At 35.4% G+C, this 22,650-nt stretch overlaps 1 protein-coding gene across 1 annotated transcript in view; it reads right to left on the bottom strand.

Annotated features, from left to right (window-relative positions):
* Positions 1–20,517, bottom strand: part of LOC149139894 (glutamate decarboxylase 1-like) — a 31,047-nt gene extending 10,530 nt beyond the window's left edge. The window contains exon 1 of the mRNA XM_089446459.1: positions 20,330–20,517. Within this exon, the coding sequence (XP_089302585.1) occupies positions 20,330–20,439 (110 nt within the window). The 5' untranslated portion in view covers positions 20,440–20,517. The remainder of the gene's footprint in view (positions 1–20,329) is intronic.
* Positions 20,518–22,650: the final 2,133 nt, after the last annotated feature.

The raw sequence follows: 22,650 nt of genomic DNA, 5'->3' as shown, positions 1-22,650 counted from the left end.
AGGTTTTTGTTGTTTTAATGCCAGAGAGCTGTCATCCTATCTGTGCATTAGGAAATAGAATTACAGACCTCTTTACTAGTTGCAACTGGCCATCACAGGGTCCTGTGAATCTGTTGGTGTGATCAGTGTTCTCCATCATCACATTTTCCTTAAACTGTGAGTAATTGGTGGTCTAAAGCCTTGTAGTTTGGGGGTGTTCACCCATGTCTGGGGTTAAGCATAGTAGAAGTGGTTATCTGGCTCGAATAAGCAGCATTTCTTTCATTCATCCACCACTTTCCAACATTTTTGTTGAGTTTGTAATGTTCCTGAGCATCTCTGATATACAACCTAGGAGAGTTTCTTGGGGTGATAACAATAATTGGTGATGTTTCCGGGGAGAGGAGAATTGAAGCTCGGCTTCCTTGGGAGAACGACACAGCTTCAAACTTTGATGATAGACAAGGTTTGAACACAGTTTCTGGTTGTAATCATCTATCTGGCGACTCCACATCGAAGTTTTGGCTCAGTTTGTGAGACACACTCGAAGAAAACCTCAGAAATATCCAGCTGAATCATTGCCTGGCCCTGAGAGGACTGTCAAATCGAAGAAATCTTCACAGAAAGGGGCATCAGGATCAGGTAAGCCTAAAAGATCTCATTCATCTTTGAAAGATAAAGTTGTAGCTGAAGATGTACAGTTTGAAGATTTAGAAATCAACACTGTTAATAAGGAAATTCGTTCAGATATTAGTTCAGCCCCTTGTGCAGTTAGTTCCCCTTTGAATCTCAGTCCAAAGAAAGCTTCTCTTTCAGTCCAAAACATCCATTTGTCTCTGCCATCCATCACATTACTTCCTGTTATTCAATCTGCTAGTGTTCTTCCACAAACCCCAATCATGGCAGGACAACAAGCACCTACGAAGATAGAAAGAATTGTTGCTGCTAGATATGGACCTTTAGTCTTACCTGTTCCTTTAAATCCTATGCCTGTGGGAGAATATCAAAAATATATGCCTAAATTCACTGGCACAGAAGGAGTAATAGCAGAAGAACACCTTGAAGCTTTTTACAGTTATGCTCATAATTTAGATATAAGTGAAAATGATGTGTGGATGAGAGTTTTTGTCCAGAGCCTTGATGGAGAGGCTAGGAAGTGGTTTAGAGAATTACCCCAGAGATCTATCACTGATATTAAAGCATTAGATGATGCATTTTTGAAGCACTGGGAGAGAAGAAAGACTTGTTGTATTACCATATTGAGTTTGGTAACCTGAAGAGGGAAAATGGTGAATCTTTACCTTATTTCAATAAAAGATTTAATCGAATGTATAGTAAAATACCATATGAGGTAAAGCCTACTCCTACATATGCCAAACTCACTTATGCCAATGCTTTTGACTCTGATTTCTACCTGTTATTGAGAGAAATGAGATGTGCCACTCTAGCTGATATGCAGGATGCAGCCTTAGAAGTAGAATCTAATATCATGGCTGCAGAGAAACTAAAAGGTCAAGCTGATAGAAGGAGGCAGAGAGGTCAGGCTTCTACTTCTTCTACATCATCTTCAGAGCCTAAATTAGATAAAATGACCAAGATGATAGAGTCATTGGCTGCTGAAATTTCTAAGCTAAAGACTGAGCAGAACTCGGGGAAAACAAGGCAGCAAAACACATTTGCTCCAAGAAGTCCAAATCCTTTCAGAAGAGAAAATGAGCAGTTACAAATTATGCAGAGGGGTGAAGAATCAAAAGAAGATCAGAAAGTTAAAGCTCCTTTCCAAAATGTAGTCATGGAGGAGGAACAATTTGAAGAACATGGGGATGAAATTCATTGCATGGAAGACAAAGGCAGTGCTGCATTTTTGACTTTGGTTGCTTATGAAGAATCATTACTGCAAGAAAAAAACAGTCAAGAATGGGATACAGAAGTTGTCCTGTAAACTGAACAGCAACAGAGATATAATCTGAGGTCCAATGAAAAAATTGTCAAAGAGAATCCTGTACAAAAAGCTGTTGTCCAAACAGAACCACAGAATATCAAGCAGAGAAGACCAGCAGCTGATCCAGTCATCCTCAAAGCTCCAGTTCAAGAGGTAAAAAGTTCTGATAAATCATCTTCTTCTTTCAGCTTTGAGTCAAAAGTTCAGAAATTGAAAATATCTGTGCCTCTGGTTGAGTTGGTGAAGAGTGAAGTATTTAGGAAGCCTATCCTTGAAGCCCTTGAGCTAGAAACCAAACAAACCTCCACTGACTCTGTTAATTTGCAAGATGACAAGCCTACCATTGTGCTCAGCCCTATGATTGAACCTGCTGATAATAATTCTCCATCTTTTTATGTCTCATTGACCATTCATGAAAAAATCCTCCACAATTTCCTGCTAGACACAGGGGCCAGCCACAATTTAATGCCTAAAGCTGTCATGGAAGAGTTAGGCCTTGATATCACTAGAACCTATCATGATTTATTTTCTTTTGATTCAAGGAAGGTGAAATGTCTTGGATTGATTAAAGATCTTGCTATTACCTTAACTCAGCTGCCCATGAAGAGTATGATGATGGATATTGTGGTAGCAAATGTCCCTCCTAAGTTTGGTATGTTGTTGTCCAAAGGGTGGATTAAGAGACTATGTGGGACATTACAGAATGATCTATCTTATGCCACAATCCCAGTTTTTGGAGGAGAAAGTAGGAGATTGTACAGAGAAGCACAGTTGGCATACATTATTAGTGATGAGAAGAATCCTACAAATCATCCAATTTATGTAGTAGACACTGATTTTGGAGCATGTATTCTCCAAATAGAAGAATCTCAGAAGGCCTCAATGCAGATCAGGAAACCAACAGTTCAGGCCGAGGAAGAGCAAGGAAGTCAGGTCTGGGAAATACAACAATTAATAGAAAACAAGCATGAAATGCTTATAGAAAGCAAACAAGGAATGATTATAGGTTAATAAATATTTATGGTTAAAAATAAGTAGGATAATGAATAGAAAGAAAATATTAATGATAGAAAAATTCATATTGATTTTTTTGAAAAAAATATTAATTATGCAAAAATTCATATATTTTGAAAAAAAAAATTGGATAATTTATGACAACACACTTGGTGATTAGAGGTTTTTATTTTTATTTTCTTATTTTTTAAAACAAATTTTAATTTGAAAAATTGATTTTAAATCACATAAAATTACTCATCCACAAATCAAAAAATAGAAATTCAAATTTTAAAAATTGAAAAAATAATTTTCAATTTCTAAAAAATAAGTTTAATATTTAATTTTACCATTAGAAATGGTTTATAAAAATTAGCAAATTAATTAAATGCCAAAGAATTTTGATCTAAATTCATTACAATTTACTCTACCAGTATAATAAAAATAGTGTATTTATAAATAATATTATAATATTTTATTAAACATTTTAGTAATTATCAAAAAAAATTATTAATAATTTTTAAATATTATAAATCAATTTCATATTAAATATAAATAAGCATTAAATAAATTACATAGCACTCAATGTATACATGAAATTAATATACATAAAATTAATGAATTAGGTATATAAAACTTACTTTTCCTCCTCTCACTTTATTCTCTTTTTCATTCTTATACTCTCTCATATTATGATGTCCATCCTCTTTCCTATCTTTCATACATTAAAAACCTCATCCTTGTATTAAGATCTCCCTCTCCTTCATAATAAAATCCTCATATATCAAAATGTTCATATTAAAATAATGATGAGGTTACATTATCGTTATGTCCAAAAATAATGCTAAAATAAAGTGGAGAATAGAATCAATGACTTACTATCTAAAGATGCTTTAACAATAACCCCAATCAGTATCTCAGTGGACAAAAAATTACCAATTCACCATAGTAAAAAAATAAAAATAAAAACAAAAATAATAATTTTACTAAAAAATATTTAGATATTCTCTATATTTTAAAAAAAAAATCAACTTTGATTTATTTGCTCATCATATCCCCATAATATTAAAATGATTTTGCTAGTACTTAAATGCATGTAAAGTATGCCTATTCATTAAACAAAATGACTTTAATTTCTCTACCAATTGAATATTTTTTACTCTCCTTACATATAAGAATATTTTAGATATTATTTATTTTAAATTATATATATATGAATATTTTAAACTCTCTTTAGTAGAAAGGTTTCTTATTTCAAGATAAGGTGGATGAAGATCTATTGATTTTTTATTTTTATTTTTTTAATTAACGACCTAGATTGATTCTCAAAGAAATATGCTCGGCTTATGATTAGTCTTAATATCTTCCTCTCTCAAAATTCAATTATTGTTTTTTCCCACACGAATCATAAAGTATTCGAGGTACACCTGTTATCAAAATCCAAAGAATGCGTGATAATGTAGTCCCTTGTACTACCTATTTCCTTGTGAGAAACTTTATTGTCTTTACTCATGGGTGACCAAAGAAGTCTTATGATGATGCATCACATACCGCATTTGGAAGTATAATGCTTAGTCTTAATGTTTATCAATGGTTGTTTTGTGTTACAAAATTTGTTAAATTGCATTGGATTTTAATCAATTTAAAAGATCTCTCTACCCACCGATTTCCTAGGGGTTTGAGGTTATTTCAATTCTAATAAGTTAATATTTTAATTAGATGAGGAAGTTAATATATAAACAAATTTTGTTTAATAAAATGGTCCATTTTACAATAAAATGTGTAATTCCTTTTTTTCTCAAATTAAATTAGATTTGTGCCACATGGTTTCCCGCCCACCAATTTCCTAGGGATTTGGAATTATTTCAATTCTAATAAGTTTATATTCTAATTAGATGGGGAAATTAATATATAAGTAAATTTTATTTAACAAAATGGTCCATTTTACAATAATATGTGTAATTCTTTTTTTTTCTCAAGTTAATGTTGACTCATAACCTTTTTATACACGGTTAATCAAGTTAAAGTTGACTCATAACCTTTTTATACATGGTTAATTAGATAAATGTGTACATTAGTAAAGCACTCTTCATGTTACAATTGTTGATAAATCATTTTTCTTGCTACAATAATTTTTTATTGTAATAATTTTTATTATTATATTTAATTTTAATGTGATTAGAAGACATTAGAAGATATTGATTTTGGGGTTAATCGCTTGGCTAATGGGAAAGCTAAGGACATTGAAGGTTAGCAGGCGGAAATCTTAAAAATTGGAGGTCCTGTCCTCATCTCCCACATTCACAAGCTTTTCAATCATGCGGTCAAGCAAGGGTTCCCTAAACCATGGACTCAAAGCCTCATTATCCCTATTTTGAAAAGTGGGGATACAAATAGCCCCTCTAATTATCGGACAATTATGATCAACCCTCTCCTAGCCAAGTTATATGGTATTATTTTGGAAAGGAAGTTGAGCATGTTAGCTCTGCTACAGTTTGCATCATTTGATGGATAAAATCAGGTCAGGCAGTGCTGGTTTGGGTTGCAAAGGGTTTGCAACTGTCTATTGGATCCTTCCTCCTTCATTTTCATTATGCCCTTATAACTCCCCACACCTTTGTTTCCTCCTTCCCCTTAAATCCTCCTTATGCTCTTTAAACCCCTTTTATCCATGTTTTACACCCACTTTGCATAAAACCCTTGTTTACCTAGCTCCCGGGCGTTTATGTTTAAAAACCTTATAAACCCTGATAACCTATTTAAACCTCGTATAAACCCATTCTGCATTTAGTCCCCAAGTGCTTAAGTCTTAACACTTATAACCCACATGACCATATTCATAAACCCGCGGGGTCTTTTCACCTGTCACATCATCCAACATATATGCGCATTAATCCTCAGCCGTCTAATCATCCCGCGAAGATCCAACGATGTACGCAACCCTCGCTCCGTGAAACCACACATCTGTTAACCCGCGGGAAAGTGGTTTTCCCCGCCATCCTATCAGCCACGTGTCGTTGTTTCATTGCATCGCACCCGCCTTGTACGTAAACCACCTTTTGCCGTAGGTGGTGCAGGGAAACCGCTTACTACCTTCCCGCCACATCCCTCGCTCGTTAACTTGTGCGCTCCTTCCACTTGCGATCACTGTCGGATCTGCCTGCCCGCGATCCGACGGCTCTGGTTCATCCATTCTCGTTTACGACCTATAGCCCCCTAGATCCAATCTCCACCGTCCAAATTTCCAGATCCGGCGGCTAATACTCACTCTCAGGCCCTTGTTCATTTGCCATGCGGTTTCGGTGTTTTTGTCCTGTTTTGTGCGCGCGAAGAAGGAAGAGATGATCCGGCAATCTGCACATGAATTCCTCAACTACCACATTTAAAGAACAGCACGGTCAAGGACGAGAAGGACGATCATTTTCAGCTCAATGACTGCAGCGGTTATGGAAATTCATTCAGATAATACTTCACCTATTCAGGAAGGACAACAAAGTACCTGCAAATGTCAAATTGATCCTTTAAAGCAATCAAATTGTATCAGAAGCCCATATCTGATTTTAAATGCAGTTGGTGGTTAATTATGACCCCTCCACGCATGGGTCTGCAGAGTTTTTTGTGAAAAAACTCTATATATTTCAAAAAGCAAGAGGTAAGGAGGTGGATGAGTGTTATTTTGTTGTAAGCTTCAACTTCTGGAGACTGTAACTATTGTGAGACCTGCAGCTTCTGGTTTTCATTTCCAACTAATACAAGCTTCTTTTTCTATCAATTGATCATTTTTCACTTCTTCTATGTTCCAGGTTGTGCCTGTCATGCATTTATTCATGTGCTGTTGATGTTTAGCATTGGAGGGGTTGTCATCCCACCTTAGTGTTAGAATCTAGTTGGTATTATTGAATTTGTATGCAGGTTTTTGCTGTTTTAATGCCAGAGAGCTGTCATCCTATCTGTGCATTAGGAAATAGAATTACAGACCTCTTTACTGGTTGCAACTGGCCATCACAAGGTCCTGTGAATCTGTTGGTGTGATCAGTGTTCTCCATCATCACATTTTCCTTAAACTGTGAGTAATTGGTGGTCTAAAGCCTTGTAGTTTGGGGGTGTTCACCCATGTCTGGGGTTAAGCATAGTAGAAGTGGTTATCTGGCTTGAATAAGCATTTCTTTCATTCATCCACCATTTTCCAACATTTTTGTTGAGTTTTTAATGTTCCCGAGCATCTCTGATATACAACCTAGGAGAGTTTCTTGGGGTGATAACATTAATTGGCGATGTTTTCGGGGAGAGGAGAATTGAAGCTCGGCTTCCTTGGGAGAACGACACAGCTTCAAGCTTTGATGATAGACAAGGTTTGAACATAGTTTCTGGTTGTAATCATCTATCTGGCGACTCCACATCGAAGTTTTGGCTCAGTTTGTGAGACACACTCGAAGAAATCCTCAAAAATATCCAGCTGAATCATTGCCTGGCCCTGAGAGGACTGTCAAATCGAAGAAATCTTCACAGAAAGGGGCATCAGGATCAGGTAAGCCTAAAAGATCTCATTCATTTCTGAAAGATAAAGTTGTAGCTGAAGATGTACATTTTGAAGATTTAGAAATCAACAATGTTAATAAGGAAATTCATTCAGATATTAGTTCAGCCCCTTGTGCAGTTAGTTCCCCTTTGAATCTCAGTCCAAAGAAAGCTTCTCATTCAGTCCAAAACATCCATTTGTCTCTGCCATCCATCACATTACTTCCTGCTATTCAATCTGCTAGTGTTCTTCCACAAACCCCAATCATGGCAGGACAACAAGCACCTACGAAGATAGAAAGAATCGTTGCTGCTAGATATGGACCTTTAGTCTTACTAGTTCCTTTAAATCCTATGCCTGTGGGAGAATATCAAAAATATATGCCTAAATTCACTGGCACAGAGGGAGTAATAGCAGAAGAACACCTTGAAGCTTTTTACAGTTATGCTCATAATTTAGATATAAGTGAAAATGATGTGTGGATGAGAGTTTTTGTTCAGAGCCTTGATGGAGAGGCTAGGAAGTGGTTTAGAGAATTACCCCAGAGATCTATCACTGATATTGAAGCATTAGATGATGCATTTTTGAAGCACTGGGAGAGAAGAAAGACTTGTTGTATTACCATATTGAGTTTGGTAACCTGAAGAGGGAAATGGTGAATCTTTGCCTGATTTCAATAAAAGATTTAATCGAATGTATAGTAAAATACCAGCTGAGGTAAAGCCTACTCCTACCTCTGCCAAACTCACCTATGCCAATGCTTTTGACTTTGATTTCTACCTGTTATTGAGAGAAATGAGATGTGCCACTCTAGCTGATATGCAGGATGCAGCCTTAGAAGTAGAATCTAATATCATGGTTGCAGAGAAACTAAAAGGTCAAGCTGACAGAAGGAGGCAGAGAGGTCAGGCTTCTACTTCTTCTACATCATCTTCAGAGCCTAAATTAGATAAAATGACCAAGATGATAGAGTCATTGGCTGCTGAAATTTCTAAGCTAAAGGTTGAGCAGAACTCAGGGAAAACAAGGCAGCAAAACACATTTGCTCCAAGAAATCCAAATCCTTTCAGAAGAGAAAATGAGCAGTTACAAATTATGCAGAGGGGTGAAGAATCAAAAGAAGATCAGAAAGTTAAAGCTCCTTTCCAAAATGTAGTCATGGAGGAGGAACAATTTGAAGAACATGGGGATGAAATTCATTGCATGGAAGACAAAGGCAGCGCTGCATTTTTTACTTTGGCTGCTTATGAAGAATCATTACTGCAAGAAAAAAACAGTCAAGAATGGGATACAGAAGTTGTCCTATAAACTGAATAGCAACAGAGATATAATATGAGGTCCAATGCAAAAATTGTCAAAGAGAATCCTGTACAAAAAGTTGTTGTCCAAACAGAACCACAAAATATCAAGCAGAGAAGACCAGCAGCTGATCCAGTCATCCTCAAAGCTCCAGTTCAAGAGGTAAAAAGTTCTGATAAATCTTCTTCTTCTTTCAGCTTTGAGTCAGAAGTTCAGAAATTGAAAGTATTTGTGCCTCTGGTTGAGTTGGTGAAGAGTGAAGTATTTAGGAAGCCTATCCTTGAAGCCCTTGAGCTAGAAACCAAACAAACCTCCACAGACTCTGTTAATTTGCAAGATGACAAGCCTACCATTGTGCTCAACCCTATGATTGAACCTGCTAATAATAATTCTCCATCTTTTTATGTCTCATTGACCATTCATGAAAAAACCCTCCACAATTTCCTGCTAGACACAGGGGCCAGCCACAATTTAATGCCTAAAGCTGTCATGGATGAGTTAGGCCTTGATATCACTAGACCCTATCATGATTTATTTTCTTTTGATTCAAGGAAGGTGAAATGTCTTGGATTGATTGAAGATCTTGCTATTACCTTAACTCATCTGCCCATGAAGAGTATGATGATGGATATTGTGGTAGCAAATGTCCCTCCTAAGTTTGGCATGCTGTTGCCCAAAGGGTGGATTAAGAGACTATGTGGGACATTATAGAATGATCTATCTTATGCCACAGTCCCATTTTTTGGAGGAGAAAGTAGGAGATTGTACAGAGAAGCACAGTTGGCATACATTATTAGTGATGAGAAGAATCCTACAAATCATCCAATTTATGTAGTAAACACTGATTTTGGAGCATGTATTCTCCAAATAGAAGAATCTCAGAAGGCCTCAATGCAGATCAGGAAACCAACAGTTCAGGCCGAGGAAGAGCAAGGAAGTCAGGTCTGGGAGATGTTCTTTGATGGAGCATGTTCCAAGGAGACTGCAGGAGCAGGGGTGGTGCTAGTATCTCCACAACAAGAAAGCATTCAGCTGTCTTTTAAGTTGGTTTTCCAAGTCACAAACAACATAGCAGAATATGAAGCTCTATTATTAGGCCTTAATGCAGCAAAAGACAGAAGAATCAAGAATCTGAAGGTGTTTGGAGATGCTGATTTGATAATTCAGCAAGTAAATAAAACATTTCAGGCAAAGCACCCAAGGTTAAAGGAATACAGAGATGAGGTATGGACAATCAGAGATTCTTTTGATTATTTCTATATTTCATACATTTCTAGAGCCCAAAATCAGCTTGTTGATTCCCTTGCTGTGTCTGCTAGTCTATTTATACCTCCCATGCCTCCCAGACTAGTTTATGAAGTGCAAATGAAGTATAGGCCATCCTTGCCTAACAATGTTCACCATTGGAAAGTTTTTAATGATGATGATGAGATACATAGGTTCTTGCAAGTTATTGATGAGTTTTCCGAAATCCGAATTGACCAAGAAAATGAAGCCTTGTTAGAAAACCCCCAATCCCAGCTTAGAAACAAAATTGGTAAAGACAACATTGTTCAGCTTCCCAGCAATCATATTCCTAAGGGTCTAATTCCTCTTGAAAGACTGTTTGATCAAAATGATGTGCCTTACAAAGCTGCCCAAAAAGAAGACCAATCTGCAGTCTGTAAGCATGATATAGGAAGTCCAGGTCGGCCTAAACATGTAAATTTGTCCACTCATTTGTCTGCTGATCAAAGTGTTGAATACTACAATTTAATGAGGCAATTTGCTGATGTGTTTTCCTGGGAGTATAGTGACCTGAAAACATATGATAAGAACATAATTCAGCACAAAATCCCTCTGGAGAAAGGCATTGTTCCTTTCAAACAGAAGCCGAAACCAATAAATCCTATGCTTCTTCCACTGATTGAAAAAGAAATTAAAAAGTTGTTGGCTGCCAAAATCATAGTTCCTCTTAGATATTATAAATGGGTAGCCAATCTAGTGGTGGTGAGGAAAAAGAGTGGAGAAATCAGACTGTGTGTTGATTTCAGAAATTTGAACAAATGCTCGAAGAAAGACAACTATCCTCTACCAAAGATGGAGCATTTGCTGCAAAAGGTTTTAGGAGCCAAAGTAATATCTTTCTTGGATTGTTTTTCAGGCTTTAATCAGATTGTTGTGCACCCAGATAATCAAGAAAAGACTGCATTCACCACTCCTTGGGGCACTTTTATGTATGCTAAAATGCCTTTTGGGTTTATGAATGCTGGAGCCACCTTTCAGAGAGCTATGGATATAAAATTTGTGGGAGAGAAGGACAAATTTGTGCTTATCTACCTGGATGATATAACAGTTTACTCCAGCAGCCATCAAAATCATTTACAGCATTTGAAAAAAGTGTTTCTAAAGTGTAGAAGGTTTGGATTTCAGTCAATCCCAAAAAATGTCAATTTTCTTTAAATGAAGGCAAGCTGTTAGGACATATTGTGTCTGCTGCAGGTGTTCAGATTGACCCAGAAAGAGTCAAAGCAATACAAACTTTGTCTGTCCCTAGATCAAAGAAGGATATTCAGTCTTTTTTGGGCAAAATAAATTTTGTAAGGAGGTTTATCCCAAATTTTGCTAAAGATGTGAAGCACATTACCTCCATGTTAAAGAAAGGGGCAGAAATCAAGTGGACTGATATAGCAAGAAAATCATTTTAGTCTATCAAGAAATCCATTATGGAAGCTCCCACACTAAGCAGCCCAGATTACAACAAGGAGTTCCATATTTTCTCATTTGCCTCTGAAGATACTATTGCCGTTGTTTTATTGCAGGTAGATGAAGAAGGTTCAGAGCATCAAGTGGCATTTTTCAACAAGAATTTGAGGGATGCTGAATTGAGGTATGATATTATTGAGAAACATGCATATGCTCTTATCAGATCCTTAAAAGCTTTCAGAGTTTATATCTTGCATTCAAAGATAGTTGCATATGTACCCTCTGCTGCAATTAAAGATGTCTTGACACAACCTGATGTTGACGGAAGAAGGGAAAAATGGATTGCAAAGATGATAGAATTTAACATAGAGCTAAATCCCACTAAACTGATCAGAGGTCAGGGTCTTGCCAAATCATTGGTGGAAGAAAATTGCAGGTCTTTAGATATTGATTTCTTGTGCACAATTGAAAAAGTGGGCAGACAAATGAAGAGGAGGAAACAACTGAAACAGAGAGAAAGAAATCAGTGGCCGAGAATCTAGCTTCTTGTAATTGGTATGCTGGAATAATTAATTTCTTGTTGAAGTTAGAAATCCCTTCAGGCTTAAGCACAAGTCAAGCCAGAACTTTAAAACTCAGGGCAGCTAAATATTGCATCAATAAAAATCTACTCTACTAGAGGGATCCATCTAGAATATTTTTGAGGTGTCTAGACAAAGAACAGTCAAAAGAAGTTATGCAGCAATTTCATAACAGCATGTGTGGAGGGCACCATTATTGGAAAACTATAGCCCATAAAATTCTCAAAGCTGGGTACTATTGGCCCACTTTATTTTCTAATGTATTTTCTTTTGTTAAATCTTGTGATAGGTGCCAAAGATTTGAAGGAAAACAACAGTTGAAATCCCTGCCCCTAAAACCAATAATTGCAAAAGGACCTTTTCAGCAGTGGGGTTTGGATTTCATTGGAGAAATCAATCCACATTCCAGTGGCCAGCACAGATGGATATTAGTAGCCACTGATTATTTCACTAAGTGGATTGAAGCAGTCCCTACCAGGAAGGCTGATCATAATGTGGTCATGAAGTTTTTGACAGAAAATATCTTCAGCAGATTTGGTTGTCCACACAAATTGGTCATAGACAATGCAACAACTTTCAGGGCAAAAGAATTGGTGGAAATGTGTGATTCAATGGGCATTAAACTTGTTCATTCCACCCCATACTATCCTCAAGGGAATGGTCTGGAAGAATCCTCTAATAAAAGTCTGATCAGGATAATTAAAAAATTGTTAGAGGACAATAAAAAGAATTGGGATTCAAAGCTCAAGTATGCACTATGGGCTGACAGGGTGACCATTAAAAAATCCACAGGCAATTCTCCTTTCAAGCTGGTATATGGCACTGATGTTGTGTTCCCAATTCAGTTAATTCTCCCTGTGGCAAAATTCCTTCAAACATAACAAAATCGGGAAGAAAACATGGCAAATAGGATCACTGATTTAGCAGAGTTGCATCAGATTAGAGAACAGCTGGTTGAACAAGCTGCAGCACATCAAAAAAGGATCAAGGAAGTCTTTGAAAAAAAGGCAAAAACAAGTAATTTTCAGATTGGTGACTTGGTTTTGAAATGGGATGCACTAAAGGAAAAGAAAGGCAATCATGGGAAATTTGATATTTTTTGGACAGGGCCTTTCATCATTTCACAGGTTCAAGGGAACAACACCTTCATACTGAAAAGTATGGGAGGAGAGAGAGTATTTGATGGCCCAGTTAATGGGAAGTTTTTGAAAGTTTATGTGATTTAAGGTCTCTGGCCTTAAAAAGTTGTAAATATTGTGTTTTTATCAGTTTTTGTACAAGCAAAGTAGACTCCATGCCTAGTAGAACACTAGGAATTTTGGCTAATTTGTTTTCAGCTAGAGAGGCATTGATCTGCAGGTTCTTGAGACCTCATAGGGAGGATCTCATCCTCAGAAGAAGCCAGTGTTAGCTCTGCTATAGTTTGCATCATTTTATGGATAAAATCAGGTCAAGCAGTGCTGGTTTGGGTTGCAAAGGGTTTGCAACTGTCTATTGGATCCTTCCTCCTTCATTTTCATTATGCCCTTATAACTCCCCACACCTCTGTTTCCTCCTTCCCCTTAAATCCTCCTTATGCTCTTTAAACCCCTTTTATCCATGTTTTACACCCACTTTTGGCATAAAACCCTTGTTTACCTAGCTCTCGGGCATTTACGTTTAAAAACCTTATAAACCCTGATAACCTATTTAAACCTCATATAAACCCATTCTATGTTTAGTCCATGGGCGCTTAAGTCTTAACACTTATAACCCACATGACCATATTCATAAACCCGCGGGGTCTTTTCACCTGTCACATCATCCAACATATATGCGTGTTAATCCTCAGTCGTCCGATCATCCCGTGAAGATCCAACGGTGTACGCAACCCCCGCTCCGTGAAACCGCACGCCTGTTAACCCGCGGGAAAGTGGTTTTCCCCGCCGTCCTATCAGCCACGTGTCGTTGTTTCATTGCATCGCACTCGCCCTGTACGTAAACCACCTTTTGCCGTAGGCGGTGCAGGGAACCGCTTACCGCCTTCCCACCCCGTCCCCCGCTTGTTAACTTGTGTGCTCCTTTCGCTTGCGATCACCGTCGGATCTGCCCGCCCGCAATCCGACAGCTCTCGTTCATCCATTCTCGTTTACGCCTTATAGCCTCCTAGATCCAATCTTCGCCGTACAAATTGCCAGATCCGACAGCTAATACTCACTCTCAAGCCCTTGTTCATTTGCCATGCGGTTTCGATGTTTTTGGCCTGTTTTGTGCACGCGAAGAAGGAAGAGATGATCCGACAATCTGCACATGAATTCCTCAGCTACCACATTTAAAGAATAACACGGTCAAGGATGAGAAGGACGATCATTTTCAGCTCAATGACTGTAGCAGTTATGGAAATTCATTCAGATAATACTTCACTTGTTCAGGAAGGACAACAAAGTACCTGCAAATGTCAAATTGATCCATTAAAGCAATCAAATTGTATCAGAAGCCCATATCTGATTGTAAATGCGATTGATGGTCAATTATGACCCCTCCACGCATGGGTCTGCAGAGTTTTTTGTGAACAAACTCTATATATTCCAAAAAGCAAGAGGTAATGAGGTGGATGAGTGTTATTCTGTTGTAAGCTTCAACTTCTGGAGACTGTAACTACTGTGAGACCTGCAGCTTCTGGTCTTCATTTCCAACTAATACAAGCTTCTTTTGCTGTCAATTACTCATTTTTCACTTTTTCTATGTTCCAAGTTGTGCCTGTCATGCATTTATTCATGTGTTGTTGATGTTTAGCATTGGAGGGGCTGTCATCCCACCTTAGTGTTAGAATCTAGTTGGTATTATTGAATTTATATGTAGGTTTCTGTTGTTTTAATGCTAGAGAGTTGTCATCCTGTCTGTGCATTAGGAAATAGAATTACAGACCTCTTTACTGGTTGCAGCTAGCCATCACAGGGTCCTATGAATCTGCTGGTGTGATCAGTGTTCTCCATCATCACATTTTCCTTAAATTGTGAGTAATTGGTGGTCTAAACCCTTGTAGTTTGGGGGTGTTCACCCATGTGTGGGGTTAAGCATAGTAGAAGTGGTTATCTGGCTTGAATATGCAGCATTTCTTTCATTCATCCACCATTTTCCAACATTTTGTTGAGTTTGTAATGTTCCCGAGCATCTCTGATATACAACCTAGGAGAGTTTCTTGGGGTGATAACAGAGCATATGACTTGAAAGTGAAGGTAAAAGGGCTAAAGGCCAAGCAGGTTTTAGAAAGCAACACTCAATAACAGACCACCTCGTTACGCTTAGGACCATTGTGGAGGAATGCCACAATGATAAATCTAATCTCTTTTGTTGCTTTGTGGACTTTAGAAAGGCTTTCGATACGGTTCCTAGAAACAACCTTTGGAATAGATTAGAAGAGCTAAAGGTTCCTTTTGAGTTGAGAGCTGCCGCTATAAGGTTATACGAGAATGTAATTGCCAAGTTAAAGAGCAATGAGGGGTGGTCGAAAGATATTAAGTGTAATATCGGAGTTAAACAAGATTGCCCCCCCCCCCCCTACCCTATTTGGCATTTACATCGACAAGCTAGAAGGTTGTTTAGAGGAAGCAGGATGTGCTGGCACGATCTTAGCTGGGATAGTCATCATCCTTCTTCTCTACGCTAACGATATTGTTCTTCTTGCAAGGTGTCCATCTGATCTTGATAAGCAACTTAGACTTCTTAAGGATTTATGCTCTACCATGGGTATGATTGGTAACACTGACAAAACAAAAGTTATGGTTATCAAATCCAAGAAGGACACTTACGCTAATTTTATGTATGACAATAGTAACTTGGAGGAAGTGTCTTCCTACAACTACCTAGGAATTGATATTCATCACAAGCTCAATTGGAACTATAGCATTGAGAAAAGGATTAATGGGGATGGAAAACTTATTTTGGTCTTGAAAATAATTGTAAAACGACAAACCTTGTAATGTGGGATAGAAAGAAGTTCCTCTTTGAAACTTTAGTCACTCCGGTTATCTTATATGGATGTGAGGTTCGGGGTTGTAGCATCTATAGAGAATCTTGGAGAAAGATCGAGCAAATCTAGAAGCGTATTATAATGTATAACCTCAAAATTAAAAGCAACACACCCTATCCTATTCTCCTTATAGAAGTGGGTCTTTCCCCTATCAAGAGCCTAGCTATGACTAGGCTTCTGTTGTACAAGCACAAACTCAATAACATAGGAGACCATGTACTTCCTAAGCTAGCTATAAATTCCAGCCAAAACCACCTAAGGCTCAAATGAGGTTGGTATAAGGACACCAGGGCCTGGTTAAACCATTGGGAGATCGACGAGAATGTTGCATTGCAAAACATTAATAACATTAAAATATTGTTACTTCTAAGTTCAAAGAAAAAATGCAGTGTGAGAAAGATTTAGCAGATAAAAGAAAATTAAGATATTATAAGGAGGTCATCAATCCCACCCTCGAAGATCAAAAGTATCTCTCTGTTTTAACTAGCTCAAAGAAGAAAATTAATATAGCCAAGATTAGAACGAACTCTCATGAGCTCCATAGTGAAACGGGTCGTTAGGCAGTTCCTAAAACACCATGGATGGAAAGGTTCTGCCATCTCTATGAGAATGCGAACATCGAGGATGAAAATCACGGGCAGTTCCTAAAACACCATGGATGGAAAGGTTTTGCCATCTCTATGAGAATACGAACATCGAGGATGAAAATCACTTCCTCTTGAGTGTTCCGTGTACAACCACATTAGATCTCAGTTTCAAAATCTTGGTTGCAATACTCACCTTCCTAGTCTTTTAAGATATCAAAATTATAGTGAGCTCAGGAGGTTTCTCTCCAAGATTTTTGAGCATAGGAATAAAATCTTAAATCAAACTAAATAATTCGTTTCTTTAGGTCTGATAGACTGAAGTTTGGTCTCAGTGGAGGTTAACCACCATCATCATCATTAAAATATTTTAAACTTCTTTTATTTCAAACTCCAATATTTTAAACTTTTATACATATTTTTTTTAATGGTTTTTTAAACTTGATTTTATGGATGATTTTTTTAATGGTTTTTTAAACTTGATTTTATGGTTGGATTTTTAAAAATATTTTTAGATTCTCTTTATATAAGGATATTTTAGACTCTAATTCAGACACTTTTTATACTTGATTTTTTTATTATATTTTTAAATGGTAAGTGTCATCTCCTGCCCCGTATTCTCGGCAGTATTCTTTGCAGTGTAAAAAGTGTAAAGAACGCTTTTCAGCCCAGCACCAATTATTTTATTTTATCTTTATGTAATATTTTGTATATATAATATTTTTATTTATAAATTAGGTTTTGAAAGAATAACGGCGTATCACATGTAGACAGATATTTGTCAATATGTGAAATCTATATAGAGTTTTATATTCTCTTTATGTAATTTTATATATAGAATATTTTATAAATAAAAATAAAATATTTTTCTTATCATTGAGTTTTCTATTAATTTTTTCTAATTATAGCATGAAAAAATTATAGATCTTCATATACATTTACAGATTTTTATATGCATTTCTTTTTCTAAAACTTTTTTTATGTAATATTTTATATAAATATTTTATTTATAATTGAGTTTCTGTTAATATTTTATCTTCATATACATTTCTTACACATTTTTATATAAAAAAAATTTAAAAACCTTTTTTAATTTAATATTTTATATATAAAATATTTTATTTATGTTTTATAAATAAAAATAAATTTTTTTATTTATAATCAAATTTTTAAATTTTTATTTTTTAATCTATAAAAAAAATTACACATCTCCATATAAGTTACTCTCTCTCTTTTTAAGAGTAAGAAAGAAATCACACATATCCATACACATTACCCTCTTTTTAAAACTCTCTTATGTTTTATATATATATATATAATATTACATAAATAAAAACTCCATATATGCATTACCCTCTAATATTAAATAAATAAAAATAGAAATACTTTATTTGTAATTGAATTTCTGTCGAGATATTTTATTAAGAATTACACATCGCTTCATCTCCATTTCTAGGAAAAATACAAATATAGATGGAGAGTAGAGAAAACCTATTTTCCAGGAAAAATACAAATATAGATGGAGAGTAGAGAAAACCTAAAGAAAGAGTGATGTATAAGTATATAGAATAGAATATGAATATTCTATATATAGATGGAGAGTAGAGAAAACCTAAAGAAAGAGTGATGTATAAGTATATAGAATAGAATATGAATATTCTATGATATATAGAATAGAAATAAATAGAATGGAATACGGAAAGAAATACAATTTAAAAATATATATATATTAAAAATAATAATAATATTTATTTTGAATATATATATATAATAAAAATAATAATAATATTTTTTTTCAAAAGAATATCTAAGTATAAGAAAATATATAAGTATTTAGGTAGATTTATTTAAAGGGATCATATATTGTGAGTTTATTAGCAATATCTAGAGATCTAGTCAAATTTATTCGAAGAGATCATTTCTAACATTAGCAACAGCTTATTAGTAGAGCATTAGCAGAATTGAACTAACTCTTGAGACTTGATTATTACTATTATTATAAAAACACAACACAAACTATTCCAAATTTATAGATCCACTGTCAATCTAAATAAATCAATCTAAGTCAATCAATGTGGAGTAAGACACCCCTACCATATAACAAAGGCAAACATTTTTTCTACCAACACAGAGGAGAAGAAGATTTCAAAATTATAAAAACAATTTCAAAATTATAGATATATATCCATTTTATTATAGATATGCATCCCACAACATGTCAGAGTTAAAAAGTGTAAGAATTCCACTAAAAAGTGTAAGAATTCCACACAACACTTTAGACCTATAAAGTATAAGAATTCCACACACCAGGTTAGATTTATAAAGTATAAGAATTCCACACAACACCTATGACTTATAAAGCCTCATATGCATCCCCATAACATCCCAGACTTAAAAAGTGTAAGAATTCCTCACAACAGGTTAGACTTATAAAGTATAAGAATTCCACACGACTTATAAAGTAACAGATTACATTTATAAAGTATAAGAATTCCACACAACACCTCAGACTTATAAAGCCTCCTCAGACTTATAAAGTATGTATTGCTTCGTAGACTTAAAAGTTAAATTGCTAAATCTTGCTAAATCGCTACCTGATCTCTTGTCCTATGAGAAGGAGTCTTGTGGCACAAGGAGGAGGGTCTCATACATAATTTGGTGAGCCAAATCGCTAAATTGCTACCGAATTTCTTGTCCTTGTCCCACAAAGAAGAGTTTTGTCCAACAAGAGGAAGGTCTCATACATCAGTTTGGTGTCCCGTCTACGGTAGGATCTCTTATCCCTCTTCTTTGAGGAGGGTCTCATACACCAATTTGGTGTCTAGTGTCTGGTCTTGTCCCAGAAAAAAGAGCTTGTCCCACAAAAAAGAAGGTCTCGTATATAAATTTGGTGAGGAGTATCAATTGTCCCACAAAGAGGGGGTCCCATACATCAATTTGGAGTCTGGCTTCCGGCTTGGCTGTGACTTTAAAATTGATTAATAATAATAATAATAATATTAAAATTGAATAATAATAATAATAATATTAAAATTGAATAATAATAATAATAACTGTCAGAGATGAGGATCTCTATCTCTGGGGCAGGAAAGCCTATGCCCACCCACTGAGATTCCTCACCCATATGAAAAAGACTGAGCTCAGCTCCCTTGGCGGAGGTTTTGGATATGAAAAAGACTGAGCTCAGCTCCCTTGGCGGAGGTTTTGGACATTCTCCCTTGCCCGATGCGGACAAGCGACTACGTCCCTACTAATTTGGCCATTTTTACGTTAAAATTCAATCATAATAATAATAATCAAATGGCTAATATTGTTATCTCAAAATGGGTTTTTGGGTCTGTGGTCTCTCTCGGTCTCTCTCTCGTTGTAATACGAAAATCTCAACATTAATTTCGTACATTAAATTAATTTGGTGTCTGACTTTTAACTTGGCTAAAAACAAGGACCTTGAAATTGAACAACATCAACGAGATGTAACAATTCCACATATAAATGTGTAAACCCGTTCACTCAAACCGTGCTCTATATGAAAACAGAAAAACAAAACATCTGCGCAGGTTGCGGAGCACCTTCATGATACGGTTTCATAAAAACAAAACATATGCACAGGTTGCAGAGCACCTTCATGATACATAAACCCATCAAATGGTAACAGACAACTATACAAGAAAAACTTGGGAAGCCCTTAAGTGACAATTATGGTAAAAAAAAAAAAACAGGGGAGGAGCATTGAACCTGGGTGGAGCAGACTGAACATAGCGAGATGCAAACATTGAATGCACTGTTTCCTCTGTTTCCTCTTTATCTGTGCCATCGCCCCGCCCCAAGATCCGGCTGAGAACCATTCTGCTCCTCCTTCCCTCGTTTCTAAGTTCGTTAAAAGTTCAGGCCAAACTACAGTCCTGAAGATTCAAAGTGGGGAATCGAGTAGATATGGAAAAATTCCATAGTTTGGCCTCCAGGGAGAGAGGTGGCAATATAGATGATACGTGGCAATTCAAACTTTAAACGTGTCTGCAAATAACAAGATGATGAAAACCGCTAATGAACATGATTTTATTTTCAATTATAAGACAGCTAACGAACATGTTACATGCAGGTTCATGTTTCCTTTTAGATCGGAAACTATAGCAAGTTCTAATACTTATATAATGGTTAGGTTGGGATATAATCATTGTACTTTCGTTTTGTTTTGGAGTGAGGAATTGCCGGTACAGTTAAAAGTGGCTGGAATTTGGGCAAAAAAATTCAAAAAATCTTGTTGTAGCAGTATTTGACTTGTGTTTTTGATGGTGGAAATGGATTCAGCACCATCAAAAACGTCTAGGACACCTAAAATTTTGAAGTTTAACAACTATAACTTGGATTTACAAAAATTTACAAAAATCCTTGCTGGATTTTCTCTAAATATGACAGGGATTTCCATAACTTTCCGGGCAATTCCTTTGTTTAGTTAGACTAGGGCTTTTGGTTTTAATTTTATTAACTATGAAAATATTAGTTTTACTTGATAAAATGGTTTAACCAGGGTAATATGAATTTATAAATAATAATATTAATTGTTGCGGTTAGAGGTGTTTTATAATTTACTCTGGGGTGAAGTTGTGGTGTAAATGTTTATTTGTATGGGAGAAATGTTGTAGCGTCCATAAATGAGTGTAAACATTTAAAAATTGGTTCAACTAATAATAATCTGTCTAGATCCATCTTAACTTGTTTTACAATTTAGTATGGGGTGAGGTTGTAGTGGTGTAAATGTTTATTTGTATGGGAGAGATGTTGTAGTGTCCATAAATGATTATAAACATTTAAAAATTGGTTCAACTAGAAATAACCAGCCTAGATCCATCTTAACTCTGAATCTACCAAGAGTCGCGAAAAAACAAATCTCTTTTTACTCTAAAAGGGGTTTGCATATCAAGATATTGACGAGAATAGAGAAAAACAAATCTCTTTTTACTCTGAAAGAGGTTTGCATATCAAGATATTTGATTCCCCTCAACCCTTGGTAGATGAGAGTTAAGATGGATCTAGGTTGGTTTAATTGCCCCCTTTAAATACGCTACATTCCACATGAATTCCATGGGCCATTTATATTTATATTTATATTTTATTTTTATAAAGTTATTTTGTTATTTTGTTATTTTTTTTTTACCAAGTTAAAATATTTACAATACATTAATTTTTTTATTTAATTTAATTTTTAAGTAATTTGACTTAGTCAAAATGTTAAACATTACATTACAAAATCTCTACCATATTCAATTTGTTATATTGTAAGTTTATTTTTATTAATAAAATTACTTAAATTTTTTACATAAAAGAAAACCATAACAGGCATATCACATTAAAATATATAACATATAAATAGTAGCGATAAATTAAGATCCATTTTATCATAAAAATTGAAATGATATTTCGTTAACCATATTTAAATTTAATTAATAAGCACATCAAAACTTAATACTTACAATATACTAAGATTCTTAACCATGAAAATTCATGACCATGGAAATTTATTAATTTGTAAATAGACTTTGTTATAATACCATGGCCTATCAATAGCACATGCCCAAAAACCATAGCCCATTTCACAATCAAAATATTTTATAGTTGTTTTAATTAAATTTAATTGATAACATTTTTTAATTAAATTTAAAAGCAAAAATGTTGTAATTACTTTTAAGATATATTTTAACCTTCTATCTTCACTCGTACTAAAAATATTGTGGATATTCCATTGAGATTAAACCAAAGTTTTAATAAAATTAAAAATGAGAATACTTTGATATATGTAGATGTGAAATTTACATATTATAATAATATTTTTAAAAACCAGCATAAATCCATCTTAATTAAGGATCTATGGAGGGATGAGAAGAATCAAATATCTAGATGTGCAACATTTCCTCAATTTTTGCTCTCAAACAAAAGTTTGCATCTTGAGAGATTTGATCTTTCTTGAATCTGAAGTTAAGATGGATCTATATTGGCCTATTTTTAAGGTCATGATTAACCTAAACATCTCTCTTAGATTGGAATATGACTTCTAGAAA

Source organism: Pinus tabuliformis, chromosome X (assembly GCF_031772625.1).
Source record: "Pinus tabuliformis cultivar Carrire ecotype Pingquan chromosome X, CPIR1, whole genome shotgun sequence".
In the NCBI taxonomy this organism is placed as follows: Eukaryota; Viridiplantae; Streptophyta; class Pinopsida; order Pinales; family Pinaceae; genus Pinus; species Pinus tabuliformis.
Note: the sequence above shows the minus strand (reverse complement) of the source record. Positions and strands in the feature narration are given on the sequence as shown.